This window comes from Clytia hemisphaerica, unplaced genomic scaffold (genome assembly GCF_902728285.1).
Source record: "Clytia hemisphaerica strain Z4C2 unplaced genomic scaffold, Clytia hemisphaerica genome assembly, whole genome shotgun sequence".
Classification (NCBI taxonomy): Eukaryota; Metazoa; Cnidaria; class Hydrozoa; order Leptothecata; family Clytiidae; genus Clytia; species Clytia hemisphaerica.
In genome coordinates this window covers 1,336,037-1,361,981 of record NW_027104594.1, presented here as the reverse complement: position 1 = coordinate 1,361,981, position 25,945 = coordinate 1,336,037, and the positions used below count along the sequence as shown (strand labels likewise).

The 25,945-nt window shown below is 36.1% G+C and overlaps 1 protein-coding gene and 1 pseudogene across 1 annotated transcript; one reads left to right on the top strand and one right to left on the bottom strand.

Moving 5' to 3' along the window:
* The window catches only part of LOC136823935 (uncharacterized), a 400,726-nt pseudogene that overhangs the window by 339,422 nt on the left and 35,359 nt on the right, over nt 1–25,945 (bottom strand).
* Nucleotides 11,607–13,358, top strand: LOC136823913 (uncharacterized abhydrolase domain-containing protein DDB_G0269086-like). The gene is made up of 2 exons (XM_067080069.1): nt 11,607–11,715; nt 12,199–13,358. Exons 1-2 carry the CDS (start codon nt 11,607–11,609, stop codon nt 13,356–13,358), a joined length of 1,269 nt encoding a protein of 422 aa, XP_066936170.1.

The following is a 25,945-nucleotide window of genomic DNA, read 5'->3' as shown; positions in this document are numbered from 1 at the left end:
GCGACTGGAATGATGATGCAACAGAAAGGAAACTAGAAATATAATTTTTGGATAATTTATTCATTATTTAAGTCCTGGGGACTCTATCTCTAATTAATTTCGCTACAGAAGTTCTAATAAAAACGCTCAAAAATTACTTTTAATATATTATTTTTTTCCTACTAAATCCGCCAACTATGACAACCTAATATCCAGAGTGTTTGGAAAACTGAACTGGCCTGAATTTCTCATAACGTATTTACTATGTAAAAGCCCAAGAAACAATACGACGATAAGTACACCCCTGTCTCACAGCCCCGGTGGAACTTTTTTCCTTAGTGGGGATAAAATTTCCTATTGAAGGTTAAAAAATCTAGTGGAAATGGTTTTGGAGTGCAATTTTTAAACATTTAATTTCCAGTGGGGATGAAATATAAGTCAATTTCCCAGTGAGTCTAAAATTCCAAGGTATTTCCTTACCAGGGACAAAATTTTCCATTGGACCTGGGGTTCCACCGGGTCTGTGACACAGGGGCGTATATATAAAGTACAAAGTAAAAAAAGAAACGCATATATTTACCTTCTCTCTTGAGCTGGTGACCTATAACTAGGTTCAGTGCATACACCACCAGGCATTGTTGTTACTCCAACAAGACTAAAAATGCATCAGTAAGATTAGATGTAATTGAATAGGAAAGAAATCTATCTTCCTTTGCAAATTTTCCAAGCGCCTCGTGGAAAGTTTATGGAAAAATCATTAGGGGATGCTCAAGAATTAAATACTAAGTTTTATTAGAGGAAGAAATAAGCCTCGAACAAGAAGTTATTTTGATGCAAGTAACAAAAATCAGAAAAATAAACATATATTTACCTCTTGAGCTGGTGACCTATAAGTCCCTTTATGGCTAATTTGTTCTTATATCGTTTTGAAAGTCAATGGGTGAAAAGCCTCAAGAAAGAAAATTTACAAAAAGCAAGGCGCTTTTCAAACACTTTTCGATTCATCGACGATTTTTTAACCATCAATGATGACAATTTATTTATGGAAAACTATAAAGAAATCTACCTTCCTGAACTTTTCAGCTCAATCTTGAAAGTTCAGGCGATACTATTACTTTTCTGGATCTCTTATTAACCAATGACAACTCTATGACTAAATAGATAACTTTCCTTTTTCGATTGTTCGTCTTTTATTTGCGTCGAGCAATATTCCATCTCGGATGTTTTATAACTGTGTGGGAGCTGAAATTTTGAGGATTGGTAGGGTCTGCTGGATCACTCTTGGTTTCGGTTTGAATTTGTTCAATTGTGAGGTGCATTGGTGTTGTGTGTGCAATGACCATGTTGACATATTCTGTGGTTTCAGTATCGATTTCGAAAACAGTTCTGTTTCTCTTTGGATTGCGTGAAAGTGTGTCAGCAGCGTTGGTGGATCCTGGAGCGTACTCAATTTGGAAGTCATAGGCTTGCATTTTCATGAGCCACTTTTCGATTCGTAGTGGCGGTGTTGACTTTGATGATAGCATGGATACAAGTGGCTTGTGGTCTGTGATGACTGTAACTTTACGGTCAAATATGTAGTAGTGGAAATGTTCTAAGGACCATTTGATAGCTAATGCCTCACGTTCCGTTTGACTGTAGCGACTTTCTACGGGTGTGAGCGATCTTGATCCATAGGATACGATTCTTTCGGTACCGTCAGGATGGATTTGGGTAAGGATACCTCCTAAACCGATTGGACTGCCGTCAGCGATGATTTTGGTTTTAAGTTCAGGGTTGAAATAAGCTAATACACTGTCACTTTGAAGCGCTTCTTTTAACGATAAGAAAGCTTTTTGTTGTTCTTCACCCCACTTAAACGGTACGGTTTTACGCGTTAGTCGACGTAGAGGTTCAGTTAGTGTTGAATAGTTGGGGATGAAACGGTTGCAAAAGTTCGTTAACCCGAGAAATGAACGTACTTGGGTGCTGTTGGTAGGTTGCTGAATTTGACGAATTGCTTCGATTTTGTCTTCTTCAGGTTTAATTCCTTCTGATGTTAGGCGATGACCTGCGAAGATGAGCGATTGGACTGCAAAGACGCATTTATCATGGTTTAAACGAAGTCCGCGTTCGAGAATACGTTTTAAAACATTATCAAGGTTACGATTATGTTCTTCAAGAGAGTTTCCCCATACAAGGATGTCGTCAGAGATGTTCTTGGTTCAAGGACAACCGTTGATGGTGAGTTCGATTTTCTTTTGAAAAATTTCAAATGCACTATTTATACCGAAAAGGAGGCGTTTATATAGCGAAACACACCTTCATGTGTTGCAAATGTGGTAATATCTCTACTGTTCTCGTGCAGCAAGAGTTGGTGATAACCCTCTCTTAAATCTATCTTTGAAAAGTATTTGGCATCATGCAGCTCTGGCAACATTTCATCAAATTTTGGAATAACATGTCTCTCTCGAATAACGGATTCATTAGGTTTTCGCATATCAACGCAAAGTCTAATTTGAGAACTTGATTTCCTTGGAACGACGACAAATGGGCTCAACCATGTTGTTGGTCCGTTGCACTTTTCGATAATATCTAAATCTTGAAGTCTCTTAAGTTCGTCAGATACTTTCTGTCTCGTGTACCATGGTATACGTCTGATGCGTTGCTGAACGGGGTTGACATTGGGATCGACATGTATTGTGACCTCAGTGTCTTTGAGTAGACCGTGGCCTTTGAAGACTTCTTTGTTTTCGTCTAGGATGTGTTGCACAGATTCTGGTACCTTTGAGATTTTGTTGATTTCTGACTGTTTCGGTGGGCCAACTCTAAGAAGGTCGAGTTTTTCCGCTGTGTCTTTTGATAGGATTGCTTTACCTTGACCGTGAAGGACGATGATAGGAGCGTTAACGTATTTGGAATGCGATTCATAAAGTCCATTAAAAGTTCCTTTGACTTTGAGAGGATTTGATGCTTGATAAGGGTAAATTTTGGTACCTGATTTTTGAAGGATTGGTCGTGGTTTCATTTCCTTGTAAGTTGATTCGTCAATGAGGTTGATAGAGGATCCTGAGTCTACCAGTACGTCAACGGTATTGTTGTTAATTTTGATTTTGGTGGTAGCAGAATTGTTTTTGAAGGCAAACATGTGGAAACTGTCTTCATCTGAACTGTCTGAGTTAGATGTGAGATCTGGTAGGTTGTTTGATGTATCGATGGTGTTAACTCCTGGCTTGGTGAAACACATTTTGGAAAAGTGTCCTACCTTTTTGTATTTGTCGCACGTAACATTTTTACTTCGACGACAATCTCGACTGTGATGACCGATAGCTCCACATCTGCCGCATGAAAGCTTTCTTGGAGGTGGATGAGGTTTTCCTGGTTGGAATCGATCGGTTTTGGATTTGTTGTTGTTGGTGCTTGACAATTTGCGATATTTGTTGTTGTTGCCTTGTGGTTGGAAGGGCTTTTTGTTTAGTTCATTTACACTTCCTTCTGGTGATGCTCTACTGGCAGCATCCATTTGTTTTGATTGGTGGGCTGCAGCTTCACGTGTTTTGCCGATGTCGAGAACGTCATCAAGGGTTAGATCCTTTTTCTCTAGAAGTTTGGTTCGAAATTTGGACGACTTACAGCCTCGGATAACTTGATCTCTGATGTGTTCACTTTGTTTGTCACCGTATTCGCAGTTCATCGAGAGCTTACGTAATCGAGTTACAAATTGTTCAATACTTTCTGAAGTGTCCTGTCTAGTATTTCCAAAAACTGAGCGTTCGTAAGGAATGTTTTTCTTAACTTTGAAATATTCCTCTAGTGCTGCAAGGGCTTCCTCGAAGGTATTTCCTGTCTCTGGTAGAGTGTCGAAGATTTCTTGGCAGTCAGGTCCAATTAAATGGAGTAGTAGAGCTCGTTTTCTTTCATTATCTATATATTAATAGCGGTGCTTTGTGTGTCTGTGTGTCACCACTTTCGTTTTGGCTTTGTTTGTGTTTTAAAATTATGACTTTTACTCTCTTGCTCCACAAACTTGTTCTATTGGATTCGCGCCATTTGCAAAAGATCGGATAGAGCTTGGTTTAGACTTTATTCAGCCTTTGTTTTGAAATTTAAGGCCCATCTACATTTAGTAATTTTAATTTTTGCCCAGACTTGCCTTTTTCTCTCTTCTTTTGTTTTAAATGTTTTCGAATGTATTTAACGATCGTATTTATTAATGACATTCGAATTCTTTTCAAAACAAAACAATCAAAAGTAAATCAAAACATATAAATCAAAAAGTTTGTGGACAACAACAGCATTCAAAGGGCGATATAAAGCAAGAGAAGAAATTACTTCACCTCTTCCTTTCTATAAAAATATTCAAGTCGTTGTTACTATTAAAAAGTGTGTACGTCATTTTTTATGTTTAAATTCGAAAAGTTATGACAAGGGTTTAAAAAAGCAACTTAGAAATCATCATAAAAAAAGTTTTTCTCGATCTGATAAAAACAAAGAGTTGCACTATTCTTTGTGACCTTCCCACTTTTTCCTGAAAAATTGTCATTTAAACTGGACGGCATATTCAACGCGAGCGAAGCGAGAAAAATAACTACCTGCAGAGTAGACTAGAGTCTATTTCTGACTGAACTTAGCTTTTTGATAATTTTTAATGATGCTGAGTCCATTGAGTTTCAAGCCCGAACCTTTCTCAGGCAAGAAAAATTGAAGCCTTAAAATATGCGCCGTATTTTTGATGACGGATTGAATCTAGCAATTCCTTTGTTTTCGAGTGATATATTTTTCGAAATTAAGCGGTAAATTTTAGTTTCAATCTGTCATTTGTGTAAAAACCAGGCGGGTCGCTCAAGGCCGCGCAACTTTGGTAGGATTTGTTGGCTTCAAATCCTACCAAAGAGATTGACTTCTAGCCCTTCGGGCTTATACTTCATTGGCTGAGTCCAGTGAAGTAGACTAGGAGCATTCGACGAGGTCGCCATTTTGGAAAAAAAATATTTAAAATCCAAATAACAAAAAATTTACTCGAAGTTGAAAAATATAATTAAGAATGAGAAACAAACATCAATAACAGATTTTGACTGTTTTACAGTCCGCCTAGACAAAAACATATTACCATATACTACCGGGCCGCTTAATCGCGCCATCCAGTCTATAAAAGGTTTAAGTGGACCTCGGGCTACCTGCAGAGTCGTTTCAACGACACTGGTACAGTAAACGATGCTCTTTCTGATAACTTTTGACTCAAACAAAAAATTATGTCACGGGGGGGGGAGTACACGATCCAAATATGGTTAAAAGATAAGACACCCGGGGAAGGTTAGAGTTAAACGTTGTAGAGATTTCTTTTTTTTATTTGATCGCTTTTTTAAGCCAGCTTCAACATCTAAAGGACTTTTAGTGCGTTCAGCTACAGCTTAACCGGCGTGCGACGCCGGGTACCGGCTAGTTGTTTATATTTGAAGCGATAACAAAGTATTGGAACGATTTTACCCATTTTTCCCATCGTTGAGCGGTGCTTGTTGGGTCTCCACAAGGATCGAATGGTGCGATGCTTGGAATCTGTATACTCATCTTTTCAAGAAGTTCGTGAGTAAAATAATTATAGAGTTTGATGGCTGGTGGGTTTGTTTATCTTCGTCGCCAGTTGTTATGTTTAGTTTTAGCATATATCTTTAGATATTAGAAGATACTAGCCGGTACCCGGCGTCGCACGCCGGTTTAGCTGTTGCTGAACGCATTTTAAAGTCCTTTGGATGTTGGGAAGCTGGCTTAAAATACGATAAAGTCAAAATTAAAGGGAAAACTTCTCTTCAAAGTTTGACTCTGTCCCTCCCCGGCCACGTATCTTTTAACCATATTTTGAAAAAGATTTTTAAATTGTTGCAAAATTGATCAGAAAGGGCGTTATTCAAACTATACCATACCAGCGACCTGCGACGTCCGAAACAACTTTGCAATTAGATTTTTTTCTCGCTCCGCTCGCTTTACATTTGCCGTAGTTGTTGAGGATTAGGAAAACTTTGATGTCAAGATAAGAGGAGTGAAATTATAGACATGACACGAGATTCGTCGAAAAAAGGCAGCCCGTGGGTACTTAGGCAAGAGAAGGATACGGGCATGAGCCGTTCTTAAGGATGCCTTTTTAAAAATGGCAGTCCCTGTAAGGGTTAGAAAAATTAGGAAATCAAACTTCAGTCCCACTAAGAGTCGGTAAAAATAGGGAAAAAAATTCAACTTTTTACCCCCAGAAAGATAGAAATTTAATCAAATTAGTCCCAATAAGGGAAGCAAACTTCACAAAATTTCCCTTTTTACGAAGAAAGATCTCTTTTTTATACCGCCTTTCGAATGTATTGTTAATGTTGCTGTTTAGTTGTTCCAACAAACTTGTCGGTGCCCCAACTTGTCTTGTGATTCTTATGTTTTAACAAATGTTTTAAATTTGTTCTTTTCTATAACAGGTTTTGTTTGAAAGATTTTCTTTTGTTTTGTTTTGAAACGAATTCGAATGTCTCAAATCAAATAAGGTCGTTAATTACATTCGAAAACACAAAACAAAAGAATAGAGAGAAAAAAAGAAAAAAACATAAGAGGCGGCCTCGGGCACGTCTGGGCAGAAATTATAATCTATCAATCAAAACAAACCCTTATCGAACAACTCAAAGTCTTTATAAAACGGCGCGAATCTGATTTAACACATTTGTGGAGCAAGAACTAAAAGTTATATTTTGGAAGAACAAAAACATTGCGTGCGAAAACGAAAGTATAACAGACAAACATACAAAACGACATACAGACTACCGCTATTAATATATAGATAAACTAGATGATTTACAAACTGGATTCTATGCTTCTGGACGCCATCTTGGTCTAGTTAATCAAGGCACGGCTAACTAAAGTTACGGAAGCCGGAAGACGCTAACAAAATGGTAGACGAAGTAGCGACCGAAAGAGACGTTTTAAATATAACAGTATGTGGGAAAAATGGAAACATTTTCAAGCTTATTATTTGGAGAGAAAAAGCTCAAGCAATCTAGTGCATCAACGATCACAACTGAAACACCAAGACTCAGACCTCAGATGAGATCGACTTGGACATAAGTCAGGATATGCCAATCATTGCAGTTCCAAGAATAGCTTCTACCCAGCAGACCAAGGAAAGTACAGTTTTTTCTATCAGTGAAAGTCAGCAGGCAAACCCAAATGTCGTAAACCCAACTTTTGTAAACCCTGCTTTTATAAACACAATGAGTCACAGTCAGTCAAATCAGGACATTACAAATAAATTTCGTCATGTAACTGCACGTTCTCTTGCTCGGCTTACAGGAAAGATCATGTCAACAAAGTTTGTGTTAGGAAATATAGTTCGTTTAAAAACTCGAAATCTTTACAAACTAATAGAAAGTAGAATCTCTTGGGATTTTTATTTCAAACTAGAACAATTTCCAGATGCTATTGAAGAAATTAGTTTTTGGCAGCAAAACATCTAAGAGTTAAACTCGAGGGAGATTTATAAAAATGAAATTCCTTTTATGAAAGTTTTTTCTGACGCAAGTGACAAAGGAATAGGAGCAATATCGGATAATGATATAAGTTTCAGAAATTTATGGCCTCATGAACAAGGCGAGAGTTCAACATTCAGGGAATTATTATCAATAGCTTTTACGCTGCATGCTTTCAATTCAAAACTACAAGGGAACAATGTTCTCTGGCACACATACAACATTGCCGCTGCAAGAATTGTTAAAGTTGGAAGTAATAAGGAAAAACTACAATTTTTAGCAAATACCATTTATAACTTGTGTAAGGCAAAAGGAATTTTTCTAAAAATTACGTGGATCGCTAGAAAATTAAATGGAGATGCGGACACAGTAAGTAAGAGTATTGACTATGATGACTGGGAAATTTCAGAAGAATTCTTTTCCTTTTTAAATAGACTCTGGGGACGTTTTTCTGTAGATCTTTTTGCTGATAATTCTAACAGTAAATGTGCACGTTTTTGCTCAAAATACTTTTGTCAATTTTCATTCAAAGTAGACGCGTTCAGTTTTGATTGGTCTGGGGAAAATGCTCTAATGGTGCCACCTATTTATTTAATAACAAAGTGTATTAAACATCTCCTAGCAGCCAAACCTGGAACAACAGGGACTTTAATAATACCGTTCTGGCCATCGGCAGCCTTTTGGACCTTTCTGATCAGGGATAATAGCTCTTTTAAGCCTTTTGTCAAGGATTGTAGATATTTTGCAAATCTAGTCGCATTAATCAGAAAAGGACGATTCCAAGGTTCTCTGATGGGAAATGAAAAATTAGAAATTCCAATTCTAGCTTTAAAATTACAAGTGTGACAATCAACGTGTGTTCGGTTAAAATAAATTTTGTTTTTCTCAATGCAGAAAATTAACAAAAAAAAAAATTTTAGCTCAGATTCAGAAACCGTATTAGGAAACTCTTTTGATGTCCAGGATCCAGCACTAAAGAGTCTCTCTGAGCAATTACCAGGAATTCTTTTGAATTCCAGAAGCAATAACACCGTGGCTAAGTATCAGTTTTATTTCCAAAAATGGGAAGAATGGAGTCGTAGTTTCCAGGAAGTGAACCCTTTACCAACTCAAGAGCAACATTTAATCTTATTTCTGATGTCCCAATTTCAATCGGGGAAATCTTATCCAGTCTTGGAAGCGTCTTATTACGCCATAAAACATTTTCATGCTATTTCGGGGTATTTGATCGGGAAGTCTACAATTGTAAAGCACCTATTGGAAGCCTTTAAACGGTTATTGGTGTATACACCAAAGAAGAAGAAAAATTTAGTCGTCAAAGATTTGAGAAAATTTTTTGAGGAATTAGACGTTGGTTCTAGCCTCAAAAATTCAAGGACTTTAGCGATATGCTTGCTATCCCTTTCAGCTTTTCTACGGTTCGATGAATGCCAAAAGCTTAGAAGATCAGATATAAAATTCCTTCATGATCATGCTACAATTTTTATCCAAAGCAGTAAAACTGACATATACAGGCAGGGCCACTGGGTTTACATTGCGAGACTTAATTCAAACCTGTGTCCGGTAAAAGGTTTGGAAAGGTACCTCGAATTGGCAAACATAAAAAATTATTCTGAGAATTTTATTTTTAGAGGAGTAACTAAATCCAAACGAAACAATCGTCTATGGAATAAAGATCAGCCAATTTCTTACAGTTCGGTACGTGACGATATCAAGAAGGTGATAAAAGACATAGGTTTGGACCAAAAGCAATATGGTGTTCATAGTTTGCGCTCGGGCGGAGCGTCTGCAGCTGCAAATCTTGGTGTTCCGGATCAGTTGATAATGAAACACGGCAGATGGAAATCAGTCGGGGTCAAAAACAGATACATATCGGAAGATTTAGAGAATTTATTATATACTTCGAGGAACTTAGGTTTATACAAGGCATTTTTTTTTTGTCGGTGGCTTTAAATTTTGCTTACTTTAAACGTAGTTTCCATTTAGGCTTCTCGCATGCTTTTAGTCTACACACTTGAAACGATGAATTACAAAGCTAAATAAAAGTGGTCAAAACCTGTCTCAAAAAGTATCAAAATTTCTCAAATTTTTCTGTCTTTCCCTGTGTTTATCTGAAGGTGTAGTAAATAAATAAAGTTATTTTCGGTTCAACGATTAGAAAATAAGCTGAGATTATGTTGAGGGTAGCTTTTTGATCCATGAGAGATTTTCAAACTTTTCTTAGATATATACATTTAATGGAAGGAGAGAACCTGTTGTCGACCGTTTGTGTAGAAGATACACACCATATATCATACACACATATCATCAGTAACTTCAACTAGGAAAAAAGTAAAATCTTTATAATTTCATAGTCGATATCCATATATCAATATTTTGTTAGCATGGATCACTCCCTACAATCAAAACAACTAGCTTAAACTTATATAATGCAATAAAAGTACGACAATATTATATTATAAACAATAATCTATTCTAAACATCCAATTTTTTCTTCCCAAAACACAGTTAAAGAATGAACGTCTCAGCAACACGTGTGAATGATGAAACGGTTGTGTTGATAAAGGCTAACCAGGACATTCGTGTCCAAATGTTCGTTTCTTTTCACGCAAAGGAAGCGTTTCTTTTCTGAACTTTTACTTCTTCAAGAACAAAAAAAATTGGTTTTATTTAAACAGATAAAAAGCTATAAACCTACCACAAATTAGTTTGTGTTTTGTCAAAACCCTTTTTTTGTTTGTAAGGTCTGGAGCAAAGCTCACATTTCATTATAGACGGGCCAGTGGAAGAATCAGCACTAGTAGAAGCGACAGCACTAGGGGAAGAAGCCTCAGTAGTGGATGAGATTCCTTCATGATTTCCATTTTCAGGAATTCCAACATCAGGAATCTTCAAAGAAACAGCAACAGGAATTGAGTCCAGAAGCTTTACAGTTTTCTCATCAAAACAGCTCACATCCAAATCATCAGGAATCAACACTTCAGTTGATTCAAAATCATCCTCATCTCTAACAATTTCAATTGGGATGTCTTCGTCAATGTCTAATTCATACAACATTTCTTCAAGCTGTTCAGTAGGCTGCTCACCACCACCACTTGTGGCCATTTTGATTTTATTTTGGCTCTTTCTGCAAGTAAAATATCGTTAGAAATATCAACTTTCGTCGACTTTTATTGTCGACACATAGTGTCGTAATTTATACAAATTATTAAACTTTCGAGTTTGGTTTCTATAGCTATCGAATAAATTATCATAATTTATGAGAAGCGAAGTTAAAAGCCATAATCTAGATGAATACACCTGCTGAAATAACACGGATAGATCTGCCCTATGCCCTATTTCAATTTTAACCATCTAGTTTAAGCATTTTGCAAAACTTATTGTTATTGCAAACGTGTTTATCAAGGAAGGCGGTGATAGCTTCAATTGTACCATTTCCTTCACAAAAATTCCATTTCATCTTGTCATCAAATGCTTCCAGTGTTACTATTTCAGGGTCAGTCAACAAGTAGCCAAATCCTTGTATACCATTGATCATTAATTAATCATCTTTTTTTTTTCAACGAATAGTGCATGAAAGCTTCAGCTTTCAAGTAAATTTCGGTGGTACTTTCAGAGAGTTCGACATATTATTGATGATCTTTCTGAATTCCCCTGAATTATAGCTCTCTAATGCAATGGGGGTGTCCTTTAATTCTGAGTAAAAGCTCTTTTTGTACTCAAAGCATTCTCCAAAATTTTTACTTACCTTTCTTCGTTAGCATTGATCTGTGAATTCCTGTGAACAGTTGAATTCCAGCTCATTTTATTCAATTTTTGGAAAAGCACCTATATCCAAGTAAGTTATTAATGATAATATAGCAATAGTCTTCTAGTCTTTAACTAAATTTAAATTATGCATTTCTGTCCATATTATATATCAAGCTGCTCAGAATATCTTTCAAGAGTGCTTAACTGTAAGGCAGCATTTAAAATTACATTTTTTAGTTATAGCTTATGGTTTTTTAATAATTGAACACACACTTTACGATTTCAATTCAACGAATTGAACCTATCACTGTGATTTTCTTTGCCTATTAATTTTCGTTTGAGAATTAAATTAATGTTCTTTTCTCTTTTTCTTTAGAAATAAATAATTTAGTAGCAATAATGAGAACCACTTTGGATGAAATTTTGGACAGAAAGCCTCCCCACGTCCTCAAGGAAACGACTATGAAGATGATAGATCAACAATTGACTATCAGGTATTACTTTGTCGGTTTTCGGAGGTCCCGTCCGCACATACCCCTCATTCGCCAACCCTAGTACCCCCCCCCGGGTGCCACTCACGTTGAAGGTATAAGAATTATTAGGTGTCCAAACTTAATTTGCCTTGAAGCATTATCAAAATAAGGGATATAACACATTTGTTTAAAAGGTGAATAAGATAGAGGAGATATGGTTATCAATTCAGTATCATCTTTTACAAAATGTTCCACCACTTTTTCATAATCACAAACTTTGATTAGACCATCTTCGCAACTCACCAGTGTAACCTTCTGAATCACATATACTGGGCTGTCATTGGTTATTATTGGAGTCTTTGGCATCTTCAAGAACCCCTTTTTGTATTTATCTTCTTTAAAATATCATAATTCGACCACATCTTCTCCATTTTTATCTTTTGACACGGCCAGCACAACAGCAAACTCCAATTTCCGATATACCACCGCTACATTATCTCCAATATTGATATCATAAGGTGGGTATTCCTTAAAGTCTTCGAACCACTTATACGTGTTCTTTGGAGAGGAAAAAAGGATAGGGGATGTAGGAGATGTAGGTAAGGTTACAGTTGTAGAAGTCAAAGAAGTAGGAGACGCTAAAACAGCAGAGTTAGAAGTAGGAGTGGAAGAAAGATTAGACGTGACAGTGATTCGAGTGGCAGGAGCAGTTGAAGAAAGGTTAGTAAAAAAAGCGGAAACGACAGAGCTGGAAGTAGGAGTGGCAGGAGCAGTGGAAGAAAGGTTAGTGGAGGAAGCGGAAACGACAGAGCTGGAAGTAGGGGTGGCAGGAGTAGCGGAAGAAAGGTTAGTGGAAGAAGTGGAAACGACAGAGCTGGAAGTAGGAGTGGCAGGAACAGTGGAAGAAATGGTCAAAGGAACAAGTAGAAGAAAGTCTGTAACACACGTGACAGTGGCTCGAGTGGCAGGAACAGTTGAAGAAAGGTTAGTGGAAGAAGCGGAAACGACAGAGCTGGAAGTAGGAGTGGCAGAAGCAGTGGAAGAAAGGTTAGTGGGAAAAGTATTCAAAGGCGCAAGCAGAAGAGAGTCTGAAACGACAGAGCTGGGAGAAGGAGTGGCAGGAGTAGTGAAAGAAAGGTTAGTGGAAGAAGCGGAAACGACAGAGCTAGAAGTAGGAGTGGCAGGAGTAGTGAAAGAAAGGTCATTGGTAGAAGCGCAACCGACAGAGCTGGAAGTAGGAGTGGCAGAAGCAGTAGACGAAGAAAGGTTAGTAGAAGAAGCGGAAACGACAGAGGTGGAAGTAGGAGTGGCAGGAGTAGTGAAAGAAAGGTCAGTGGAAGAAGCGGAAACGACAGAGCTGGAAGTAGGAGTGGCAGAAGCAGTGAACGAAGAAAGGTTAGTAGAGGAAGCGGAAACGACAGAGCTAGAAGTAGGATTGGCAGGATTAGTGAAAGAAAGGTCAGTGGAAGAAGTGGAAACGACAGAGCTGGAGGTAGGAGTGGCAGAAGTAGTGGACGAAGAAAGGATAGTAGAAGAAGTATTCAAAGGAGAGTCGATGTCTTTCTCTGCTTGTCTGAGACGTTTGATTTCAGCTCTTGAAACTCCCATTTCTTCGGCTTCGATACTAAAACAAAAGAAAAAAATTGGAATTACATCGGAGATCTTTCTTCAAACATAACGTGAGAAAATTTCAAATTCAGATGTTACCCAAGAACCATTAAAGATCCGACATACAAGTTTTTCTGTAAGAATAATGCGTTTTCATCAAATTTTACAATATTCTTAGTTTTCTATCCTTCTAAGTAATAGAAGTATAATCAAAATCCAAAATCCAATCCTAACATTCTTATAAAGCAAAAAGCCTTTTTTTTGTATTGGTTTTTCTTCGAAAATACAAAATTGAAAGAAATACTTCAGGAAAAACTTTTCGTATGTAAAATAATACATTTTTCAAATCGAAAAGCTTTGTCCAACTTAATTCAATATGTTGTAGCAACCACAGTTTACACAAACATGCTCCAGTAAATACTTACTCTGAATTAGAAGAATATCTTTTATCTCCAATGTGGCTTGACAATCTACGTTTGATGTTCCTCCTCGCACTATCGGTGTCTTGCATTTTTAAAGTTCGAATTAACTAAAAAAAATAATAAGATACATCAGAAAATGCTGAAAAAATATAACTTAAATTGTAGTTTATCGAGTTATTTCAGATGGTTCTAAAATTTACTGCACGTAAAAATTGGGGGAAGGTTAATGCAAAGACAGTCAACTTCATTTCTACTATGCCATTCGAAAACTGTTGAGAAAATGGATATGTTAATGATTTAAAGCGAGTATGAAAGATTCCTTTATTACTGAACTAGGGCATGAAAAATAAATGATTACCGAGGTTGCAACATCATCCCTTCTGCGGTTTGCGACGGCTTCTGGCGTTTTTTTGCTCAAATCGCGTTTCTCGATTTCATCGTTCATAAGGATCTGATTTAAAAAGAAATAAAGAAAAAAAAGCTTGAAATGAATCCAGCCCATATTACACGTTTTTTACCATAAGAACGAACTATGTAAGAACATAAGGCTTCGATCGCCAACATATTAAGAGCAAATTAAGAACATTTTAGAGCTATGCTGTCTCTAAAACACCCGATTTCTTAGGAAAATGGACACAAATACACGAAAAAATTAATTAGCAAAACCCCCGGTTACTAGGCACCGAGAGTACACGAAAATACCAAAAATGACGATTTCTAACTCAAACTGGGCATTGTAGGAGGGCGGCCCTCCTACATAGGCCATGTCTGATATATACGACATTGGCACTTAAAAGGGCTAATAATACGATAATTAAAATTCTTGAAATTAGGTATTTTACAAAAGCAACTATATTAGATTGTAAAAAAGTGAATTATACAATATTATCAAGTTTGGTCGTTAAGAGAGCCCAAAACCCAACTTTGTAGATTTTAAGGGGTATCCACTGGTATATAATATGTTAGAATAGGAGCGTTCATTGAAAAAGGAAAGGCAAAACAAAGATTAGTGTACGCTTTTTAAAAGCGAATCCGGAGAATTTCTTATATCTTTAAGCAATTCAAAACAGAACCAACAAGCGATGCTTTTATGGACCTACCTGTTTATAAAACTTTATATAAACTTTTAGTACAAAGATTAGAGTCTGGAAATTTTTAATATCTTCAAAATTTCAAAATCATAAAAAGCTCTCAATGTATGATGTATGTGTCAATGACTGTGTCATATTTCGGAGCGAGTAAAGCTTCTCTCAAGAATGCTCTGTTTGTGAAGAGAAAAGGTACGAGGATGGAAAACCAAGAAGAACATTCACATACTTTCCACTTGGACCAATACTGGCAAGAATCGCTGGATCTAACATCCTGGAAAAGCTGGAAGAATGTCGCGGAACAGACGATGAATGGATTAAAGACATTCATGATACCATCAAGTGGAAAGAATGGCATTCTCAAGATGGCATGCTCCATGGAAAGATTGGTAAGGAATAATTGATTTATAAGTCCTTAGAATCAAATTTCAGGATTAAACAGGAAATAAAAAAATTCTAAAATTGTTTTCGTATTCCTGTATTTAAAAGAACTTAGTATGAAAGATAGTAAAACGTATTTCAAAAGCAAATAGGATCCATAATTCATGTGAATTACTTTTGTGAGTTATTATATCCATGAGCTATGTGTTGTGACGTCAATCCGCGAGTGATTTTAAATAATAACTCACGATAAAATAAATTTTGTGAATTAATAACTCATTTCTATCAATAAACAAACCACGAGTTGAAAATATGAAATACAGCATTTATGTACACGCTTTTAGCAAATCAGATTGCTTATATTTTTTAAGGTTTTCCCTGTGGATGAATTTTATACAGGAAAAGAAACCAATCAATTTGGATTTCTATAAGATTTATGCTGATGGTTGCATTCTTTATTCTTATTAAAAACGTGTAGTGTATTAAGAAAAAATACGATTTGTTTTCTAGGTATTGCTACTTCATTTTGCACTGATGGCGTAAACCCTTTGAAGTCAAATAACCGTAGCTATTCAATGTGGCCACTTATGCTTCAAATCTTAAACTGGCCACCAAAGTTCAGAAAGTCTTTTGCTGGTATTCAGCTCCTTGGTATCGCACCAGGGAATGGAACAAAGGAACCAGAAAACTTAGAGCCTTATCTGCAGGTGTTTGTTGACGAGATGAAAGAGCTTGCCGAGTGTTCCATGTATATCAATCGAGAATGGAAAGAAATGAGAGTCAAGCTGCTACAGTACGTGTTTGATTTCCCGGCTATCGCAAAAGTCATGCACACACAAGGTTAAGGTATACTATAATAAAGTTGATATACTATAATAAAGTTGATAAGAAACCGGAGTTGAACAACTCCTGGGTAATTGGTCGTTTAAATCAAAAGGAACCCTAGCACTACGGTGTAACAATTTCTAGATCGTCAATTTGCTCAGAAAATTTTATGTATATGTACGTACTACCGACATTTATAATTATCGCATATCAATGTACAATAAAATACAATTGAACATTTCAAATAAACTTTTAAGTGGCATTAGTGCATGCCCTTGGTGCCAAAACAAAGGACAACGCGTGTGCAACAAGACGATCTATCCCGGATCACGCAAATTCCTCGAACAAGATATTCCACTGAGAACGTCTACTCTTTACTCTGATGGTAACGAAACAGCTGAACGGCCAGCAGCTCATACGAGGGAAAGCCAAGTCGTATTAAGAAAGCAATACGATGAAAACCTAACAAGAGTCAAAAGGAAAAATTTGCTAAAGAACATGGAATTAAAGGTAATTTTAAAGACATTTTCTAGGACATTTTGGAACTTTTCCTGAAACCGAAGCTGTTATAAGTGAGGTAATACCAGAATGAGGTGAATTCTCTTTCAAAATTATCCTCGCTATTCAACGCATCTAATCCGCATTATCTTTCACGAGTGTTGGGATTATTTAGTGTGCAAATTTTTTCGAGATCTATATTTGTTCCTATCTAAACTATAGAACGTTCTTTAAACCTTACAGTATTTCTTTTAAAGGAAACTATTTCCTTATGCAGCTGCCGTACCACGGGTTTAGTGAGGACTACCAACCAGACGGGATGCACACAGTTAAGCGTGTTATCCCAGCAAAAACCAAATAAGTTTCCTCTGGAAAACGTAAAAAGGGCTGAGGAACAAAATCACACCAATGTTGATTATGATGAGGACATAACCTACACTTTAACGGCTGAGGATATCAAGTTGGCAAACGAACGCATCCGTAAAGTGATCTTCACTCCAGATTGTACTGGATTCAAGGGTGATGTTTTTAACAAAACATGTGATGTTTTAAAGAATCATCATGGATGGCAAGAGGTGAGACTTAATTATTTTTTGAATTTCAAGAATATTCTTGGATTTAAACTCCTTATTAAAGTTTATCATGCATCGACTAGAACTTATGATACCCTTTGCCTTACCTTTACAATTTCAAAAGAAAAGATTTAAAATTTTTACTTTCCAAGTTTCCATTGAAAGGTCTTCATACTCAATTTGTACTCGAGTCAAAATATTCATTCACCTGTATAAAGGATGGTTATCAAATTATATATTCTAGTACATCGTTGAGAATCTCTGGACGTATGCTCTGCGTGGCTGCCTTCCAGAAAAGCAACAAAGAACACTGACGTACTTTTTTGCCGTTTTGACGCATTTGTTTCACAAGAAGTTCACCAGTACACAACTTGAAAAACTCGAAAAACACATGCATAAATCACTTTCTCTCCTAGAACGCGACTTCCCCTCCATCTTATTGAATATCACGACACACATATGTCACCATTTCGTCGAAAATATGAAAAAGTTTGGACCCTTGTACGCTACGTGGATGTACTGCTTAGAACGTTTCAACTCTTGGATAACCAGAAGGTGCAACAATAAGAACCACATGGAAAGGTGTGTTATGGAAACCTACCAGGTAATATTGAAATCAATTTTTGGAGGCGTGGTACACACATCTTTTACTAGCAAACACATTTTTTGGCTCAGGGCTGGAGTTGCTAAGGATTCTCAGGAGTTCAGCCCAAAAGTTGCTTTATGGATTTTGAGCCAAAAACCCTTTTTAAATTTCAAAATTTTACCTCATTCTCACTAAAAATGCCTTTTTGGTATCCAAAAGAGCTCAATCACAGATTTTAATGCCAAATAATGGCAAAACGTCACCTTTTGGGTTTAATTGGTTGGACTAGGTTATTATTGTTTGCGCTGTGATTCTCTTGACTATTTTCAGGAGGCCTATTCCCTTTAGGGAAGGCCTATGCTCTTCTATGCTCTTCTTCTAGGTTATTATGTCACAGTTGATTAGTTGTTGGGGGATTTTCAGGGCTCAACCCTTACCAGCTAAGTTGCTTAAAGAATTTTATGTATCTAATTTATTAAAGTGTATGCGAAAGTACCTAGTGGAGAAAAAATAAAGAGAGAAAAAGCACACTTTATTTTGATGACATTAGATGACAAAACACAATTTTTCAATGACGTTAATTTTCTACGTTTACAAAATTCTGTGAAAAAAATGGAAAAATTTTATTTTTCATTATAGCTATTTGATTGGGTGTTTTTTTGTGAAATCACAAATAAATTTCCAAATGCGTTCGATGCTAGAAATACCGTCTGCCAAAAGACACTTCTTGCTAGTTGAGAGTTCGAACCAAGCAATCAATCAAGAAAGAGAGACAAACCTACGTTGTTAAATTATGCTGAAAAATCCACCATCAACACTCTTCTAAAGCCAGCAGAAAAGATTGAAAGTGCCACCTTCATCAAAAAGTTTAACCAAGTCAACGAGTTCTTAGAAGAATACTCGATATCCGTGGGTAGCTATTGCCAATTCAACGATGCTAACTTCTGTAGAGTCGAGAGAATTTTGAGAGTTGACATCGAAGGTACAGACATCCTTCACATCAAAATGTTTCAATTGTTTACAGATCAAAACACAGGTAAATAGTTGACAATACGCATTTTTATTAGAAACAAGTTTATAAAATTCGTCGCATGAGCATTGTCTCACTCAGTTTGGAAAAAGAAATTATAAATTATATTGAAATTGTTTTTTAGAATTTTAGTTTCAAAGAAGTCAATTTGAAAGAGGGAGTAATACGCTTGATGTGAAAATTTTTTTTTTCTAGGATTGAAATACGGACTTCAAAACGGCACGTCATTGGGCGATTCTCTAACTTCACCAAAAAATGTTGGAGAACCAGTAGTCTACGCAAACGACGATCAAAAAATTTGGCCTCTTACGATCAAACCCGAGTTAGAATTCGTATGGTTGGAGGAACACATTAATTCTTGAATCATTGCACTATTTTATATATTTTTTTATTTTTGCTTAGCAAAATCTCATTTTCAGCTATAATTTATGCTTATGTATACGCTTAGACTTCGATTTGTTGATTTTCTCTAGGTTCAAGAAGATTTTGTATTTTTAAACTTTTTAAGTTGGAACATTGATTCAGCTCAAAGAATCAAAGTTTTCTTTGAAATTTGGCACCGCAGGCGTAAATCTTTGGTCCAAGAAAGCTCAAACAGTTTTAAAAGTAACCCTAAAAAGGTCAGCGTTTTAGAAAAGATGCACAATTCTTTTTCATTTTAGCTTGGAGATATGCTTAGCATTATGCTTTTTTTTGCTGAATTTGAGCCAAAGTATGCTTGTAAGCGCTATGTTTATAAAACAGTAAGAGTGTATGACATAACTTTTATCTCCAATTTTATCATTTTATTACCAAACTCAGGAGTTCTTACTTATTTTACACTGACTTTTTACATTTACATTGAGCTTTTAATTCGTACAATGAAAATCGACATTCTACTACTGACGTGATGAAGAATTTGAGATTAGACCTACGCATTTTTACGAGAGTCAAGAAATCCCCCTTTTTCTCAAACTCTTAAGGACCTTAAGGGGTATCATCATATTTCTTTCAAACCATCTTTTAAAACTTGAATGTGAAAAGTCCAAAGTACAAATTAAATAATAGATGACTTCGAATGTTCATACTTTATATTCATAAAAAAACGTGTTAGTTATAATATTTCATTTCAATTCTTAACCATCAGCTTGAGGAAGTAAATATTTTAAGAAAAATTCACGATCAACAGATGAAACTGAAACTTAACTGTTTGTCCATTTTTTATTCAAATATGAAAATCTATGATTTCCTTTTTTAACGCCCATTTTTGCATTCTGAACTGTTATTAGAACAGAATTTCTCCCTGGCCCAACAGAAAAGAAATTCACAAAGTTGGTCTTTTCACTAGCCAGGTGAACATATTTGATCTAGTCAACTTGAAAAAAAAGAAAAGAAAACTTTAAAAAAGGAAAAAAGGGCCATTGATTGGAAAGTTGCATCAAAAACACTTAAAATATCGCATACGTTTTTTTTTTGGATTCAAAATGTCCAAGAGATGTTGTCTTCTATGTGTCTATACATCAAATAAAACTGATGAAAGATGCGAGACAACATAAAAACTCTTTTAGATTTGACGTAATGGCGCCAGTCTTTTTCTCTTCTCAAAAGATTGCTTGAACAATGAATACTTTTAGTATATTTTTTGTAAGAACACAAGAAAACATAAGAAAGTTTCGCGGAACTTTTGCTTTTATTCCAAACTTTGTATCTTTTCATTCCATTCGATCACTTCTGTCACTTCATAAATTTTTGTACTGCATACGTAATTACAATATATGATTTTAGCCTTCATGATCAATTTTCGAAATTTTTCCTTAAAAAACTGTCTGTTCTTATAAAAGTAGTCTCTTTTGATGGTTGATCGAATTTTATTAATTTTGAATTATTTCGACGTTCGAATTGTTTCATTTTACTCAAAACTTTCCCACGATATAGACTAAGAATCTAGTACGTCAATTAATCAAGTGGCGTGATAGTCTACCCACGATCGATAGTGATTTTGCCCAGGGGGCTTCGCACTGACTCTGACGGCCGACAGGGGCGTCCTGCTGGCTGGAGTTTGAAAGGTGGACCCTGTCTTGTATAAATGTTTAGTGAATTTGGGAGCTGATAGAACGATAAATCCTATAAAGTGGCATAAAAATAACTGAAAATAGGCGAAAATTGACAACATCTTCTAATTTCCTCCACCCTTAAAATTGTCCAGAATTCGAACCAAAAAGTCGAGCCCGTCAGATACACATATTGATTTTGTACATTTTGGACACTGTCAGAGAGTCTAGAAAAAAAACAGACCCAGATCAGTGGAACGTTGTGTAAGCATACGCTAAATTTCGGTTGCAGATCAATTTGCTTAAGTAAAGCTTGAAACTTTTTATAGTTCTGCATTTTTGCGCACCCCTCTGATTTTATCAATTAAAGGACCCAGCGGAAATCAAATTTATGTTTTTTAATTTCTTTCCTTTTTTGAAGTGATATTGATGATAGACTTAATTTCCAAACTATCAATTTATCTTGAACCCGGGGGCAGATAAATGATACCTTATCGGGGAAAAAATGCCGGGGGAAAAGTGAGGAAAATTTTGAGGGGGTGACAAAGTATTCCCCCGACGAATTGTTCCCCCGATATTTTGTCACTCGACCAAAACCTTTACCCGATTTTTTAAACCCCAACCAAAATGAAAATCTAAATTTTTGACACCTTTATTCACCGAAATTAGTGTTTTAAACGTCGAATTACAAGATCTTTTGTCGAGCTAGTGAAGGAAACCATTTCATTTGGAAAATTTAGTTGGGTGAAAGTGACTAAATTGTAAATTTCGTCGGGGAAAAGTAACGAATTTGAAATTTTGGTCGGGGGAAAGTGACGAAAATGCCTCTAGGTGACGAAATCTTTCCCCGACTAAGTAAAACTCTCCGACATTTTTTCCCTCGATAAGGTACATTATGTGCCGCCATTAAGGGTGCCTTTTATAGCTCGGAAGTCCCTGTAACTAACTGTAAAGGGTTGAAAAAAATCCAATCACAGTCGCCCTGAGAGTCAGAAAAATTGCGAATTCTCAAATTTCTTAAAATTCCTATTGAAATCCCAACAAGGGACGAAAATTTTAACAAATCTAGCGGCGAGCTGTGGACCCAGCTGGTCATATTGAGCAATCATTTTGAAAAGAAAGTGATTAATCAGCTTTTGTTGGATAAAAAATTCGGGGGAAAAATATTTTGGTAGGGAATTAAAAAATCGGACAAAAGTTTTAGTTACAGAAAAATATATTGAGAAAGCTAGAGATGTCGTGGAATTTTTTAGACAGGGAAAAATTTCGTCTCAACCTATACATATTTTCGTCCCTCCCGCCTCCCGGACATTTTTCCCCGATAAAGTACATTCAGTGAAATGAGCATGGAATTTCCACAACAAAAGGACATTTTTTTCGAATTTCTTAAAGAATTCCGATACTCTTCCGTTGAAAAAAAATTTCTTTTGCATCATGGTTGCTCAAATTCAAAACATGAAAACGCCCTATGTATCGCAGAAATATTATGTGACCCAAAACAATCTCCTAAAGGCTTCTGGGACACATTCAAGCCTTTCTTTTCAAATAAGGTCAATTTTGTTGATGAGAGAATTCAGCTCATTGAGGATGATAGCATTTTATCTCGAAATATAGATTGCTGAAACCTTCAATGAGCACTATCACACTGTAACTGAACGCTTAGACGTTCCTCGTTGGAATTCTGTTAATGGTGAAATCTCGGACAACGTCAATTCAGCCATAGATAAATTCTCTTGTCATCCAAGCATTATAAAAATTCGCGAAAATAGGCAAGATACTGACGCGTTTGAGCTTTCACTAGTAACAAATTCAGAAACACTCAAGGTTATAAATAGCCTGAACGATTCTAAGTCAGTCAGTGGTGATATTCCTACTAAGATCATAAAGTTAGCCAAATTTGTTTGTGCTCCTACACTGACATCGTGTTTCAACCACAGTCTTGAATCACAACATTTTCCTGATAGCTTGAAGCAGGCTGATATTATCCCAGTCCATAAAAAGAAAAGCAAGCACGACAAGGATAACTACAGACCCGTCAGTTTGCTCCCTTCCCTGGCAAAAATCTTTGAAAAACTAATATCGAAACAATTAAACATTTTTCTCGAATCCTTCTTCTCTACTAAACTCTGTGGTTTTCGCAAACAGTATAGCACACAGAGTGCTTTACTTAACATGTTGCGAAAATGGCAGATGTCGCTTTCTAATTCTGAGAAAATTGGAGCAATTCTGATGGATTTGTCTAAAGCCTTTGACTGCTTGCCTCATGATCTTCTAATCGCTAAACTTCATGCGTATGGACTTGGAAATAAAAGCCTCGCTCTTATCCATAGCTATCTTTCAAATAGGAAACACAGGGTCAGAGTGGGTTCATCTTACAGTAGTTGGCTACCTTTGCTATTTGGAGTGCCTCAAGGATCTGTTTTAGGTCCAATCCTTTTCAATGTTTTTATCAATGATTTATTTTATTTTGTAAATGAAGATGACCTCTGTAACTTCGCCGATGATGATACTCTTCATAAATGTGCTTCTTCCTTGCAAGAAGTCATTGAAGCCTTAAAATTAGACTTGCAAGTTATTCTCGCTTGGTTTGAACATAACTCTCTTGTAGCCAATCCGGAGAAGTTCCAGATGTTATTTCCAGGTACTAAAAATGCAAATATATCTATTGACATAGGAAATTTTTCACTAATATCTTCTGAGAATGCTCTTCTTCTTGGTGTAACTATCGACAGTGCTTTATCATTTTATACTCATATTCAGGATCTATGTAAGAAAGCCTCTCAAAAAACTAAATCTATCCTGAGAATGAGATCATATTTGAACCAAGATCAGGCACACTTATTATTTAATAGTTTTATATTATCTACCTTTAAGTATTGCCCTCTCATTTGGATGTTTTGCAGTAAGATGGCACATAATCTTTTGACTGAAGCTCACTACAGAGCTCTTAGACCTAAAGAAAATCTTCTAAATCTTGATTATGACGAGCTTTTGGTTAAAGCAAATTGTGCGTCTATCCATACTCAAAACCTCCAACTCATGTTAGTGGAAGTTTATAAGAGCGTCAATAATATCGGAAATAAACTAGGCTGGGACCAGTTTGAAATTATCCAGCGTGAAACAGGGAGTGATGATGAGGATAACGATTCCCCACGTCCTCCAAAACTTAGAAGAGGCGCTCAAATTAAACTTCCACTACCAAAAAATACAGTTTGCTTGAACTCCTTTAACTATCGGGCAGGACAGGCTTGGAATAGATTGCCCAATGAGACCAAAACATCTGAATCATTAGAATGCTTTAAAACAAAGATTTTGAAAGCAAAAATATATTGTTCTTGCAAACTGTGCTCAATCTTTTAATGTTTTTAGAATTTTTATCCTATATTATTTACTATTAAGTAAATATTAGATTGTCATGTTGGTTTGAATTAGTCTTTTGTACTATTTTGTTTTGTACCAACGTTAAATAAAGAATAAATAAATAAATAAAAATGTTCAAAATATGATGAATGGAACAAATCGAAAGATTTCTTCAAATATTCATTAAATTAAGTCAAAAAGCACGAAAGTACAAACTCGCATCCAGTCCCCCCGGGGGGGGGTACTAGGGTTGCGAGCTGACGGGGGGGGGGGCACGTCACTTTCAAAGCTTGCGCGGCGCGAATCTTTAGATTTTCGCGCGCTTTTCAAAATGTAAACAAACACTGCAATGACTTCATTAAAAAGTTTCGGCTGCTCCCACAAATATCATGTCATTTAGGTAAAATAAACATTGTAGAACATATGTAATTGTGAGTTTTCTTATTGATTTATGAAATTGAAGTACTATTCCAACATATTTGTGAAAAAGAATCGAAACAAAACACTTTTAGATCGCCAAATTGAAGATATTGATACCGGTGACGTAAGTGAAATTTTTGTATTTTTTGCCCTTGCCAGGAGTGAAAATAAGAAAAAAAACGAATTTTCCCAGAAAAAAGGTACTCATTCCCTATTAGCCTAACCTCATAGGAAGAAATTAAAAGAAAAATTACGGTTGTATCATTTTTTTTAACAGAGTTATCCACCAAAATGTCAACCGACCCCCTGGCCGAATCCGTAGTGTCAGAACACAAAACGAAAGTGAAAAAACTCTGCTTTATTTGTGGTGAGCACTGCATGAGCATCAGAAAAAGTGCGGTAAAAAACATGAAAGATGATATCATGAGTGTTTTCTTCCTGGAGGAGAGAAATTTCGACATAAACAACACTCCCCCTTCATGTGCCTGACCTGTCATGCCAAATTAAAATGAAAATGGCTTCTTCAACTGCAAAACTAATTTTGCCTAAATGGAGCCCACACCAACACGAAAACTGTATCTGTAACCATAGATTTAATTCCACTGAAATAGTTCCCCAATCGAACGCAGGCCGAACGCCAAAGAAAACAAGGAAGAACAAGCAGTGAAATGTTATCGGATAGAATATCATCTACCTTGGGCTACTTCGTCATCTATTCAAATTTCTTTTGTTAAAAGTGATTATTGGTCGTAAAGACAGTTTCTCAAAAACATGAGCGTGGATAGAAATCTCTCTATAAGGCTATGTTTGCACGGTATTTTTTCTCAGAACACAAACTTTAAATTTTGAAAATTTTTTGATATTTACAAATCCATTTTCACTTTCGATCTGAAATTTTAGGATGTGAAATTTAGTGACTCAATCTATTTTCACTCCAAAATTTAAAAATTAAATTTTAGTCTACATGAAAGGAATAACTAATTTAGGTGAAACCTTGACACAAAATTATCTCTACTTAGAAATGCGTTTTCAAATAGTTTTCAACACTGGTGAATCTTTGTAAGGAGCTGATTTCAACTATATAACTCTTATATGTTTTTAGGGGACCGCAGTGTCCCCAATTTTCATTTGAAAATAGTCGAATTATGTGCATAATTTTCTAAAATTCAAAAGAATTCAACCAACCATGAGAAAATATGCAATTAAAACACGATTAGAACAAAGAAAACACATTATCATTTAACACGTGCAATAGCATTCCCATTGCAACTAAGGGACCTCACACAGACACGCTTCATTTTAAGGAAAAAAGCTTGTATTTATTCTATTTGATAGTAATTCTATGGAACAAGGGTAGACCATCCCAAAGTTCTACCTCTATTTGGTCAAGAGGAATGACTAATGATGTACTTAGTTCTGTGGACCAAACAAATTTCCCATTAATA

Excerpts from the sequence above, each read along its gene's own strand:
- LOC136823913 (XM_067080069.1), top strand. The coding sequence starts at position 11,607 with ATGAGAACCACTTTGGATGAAATTTTGGACAGAAAGCCTCCCCACGTC. Across the intron at positions 11,716-12,198 it reads TATCAGGTATTACTTTGTCG|GTGGGTATTCCTTAAAGTCT; the intron begins GTTTTCGGAGGT and ends TGATATCATAAG.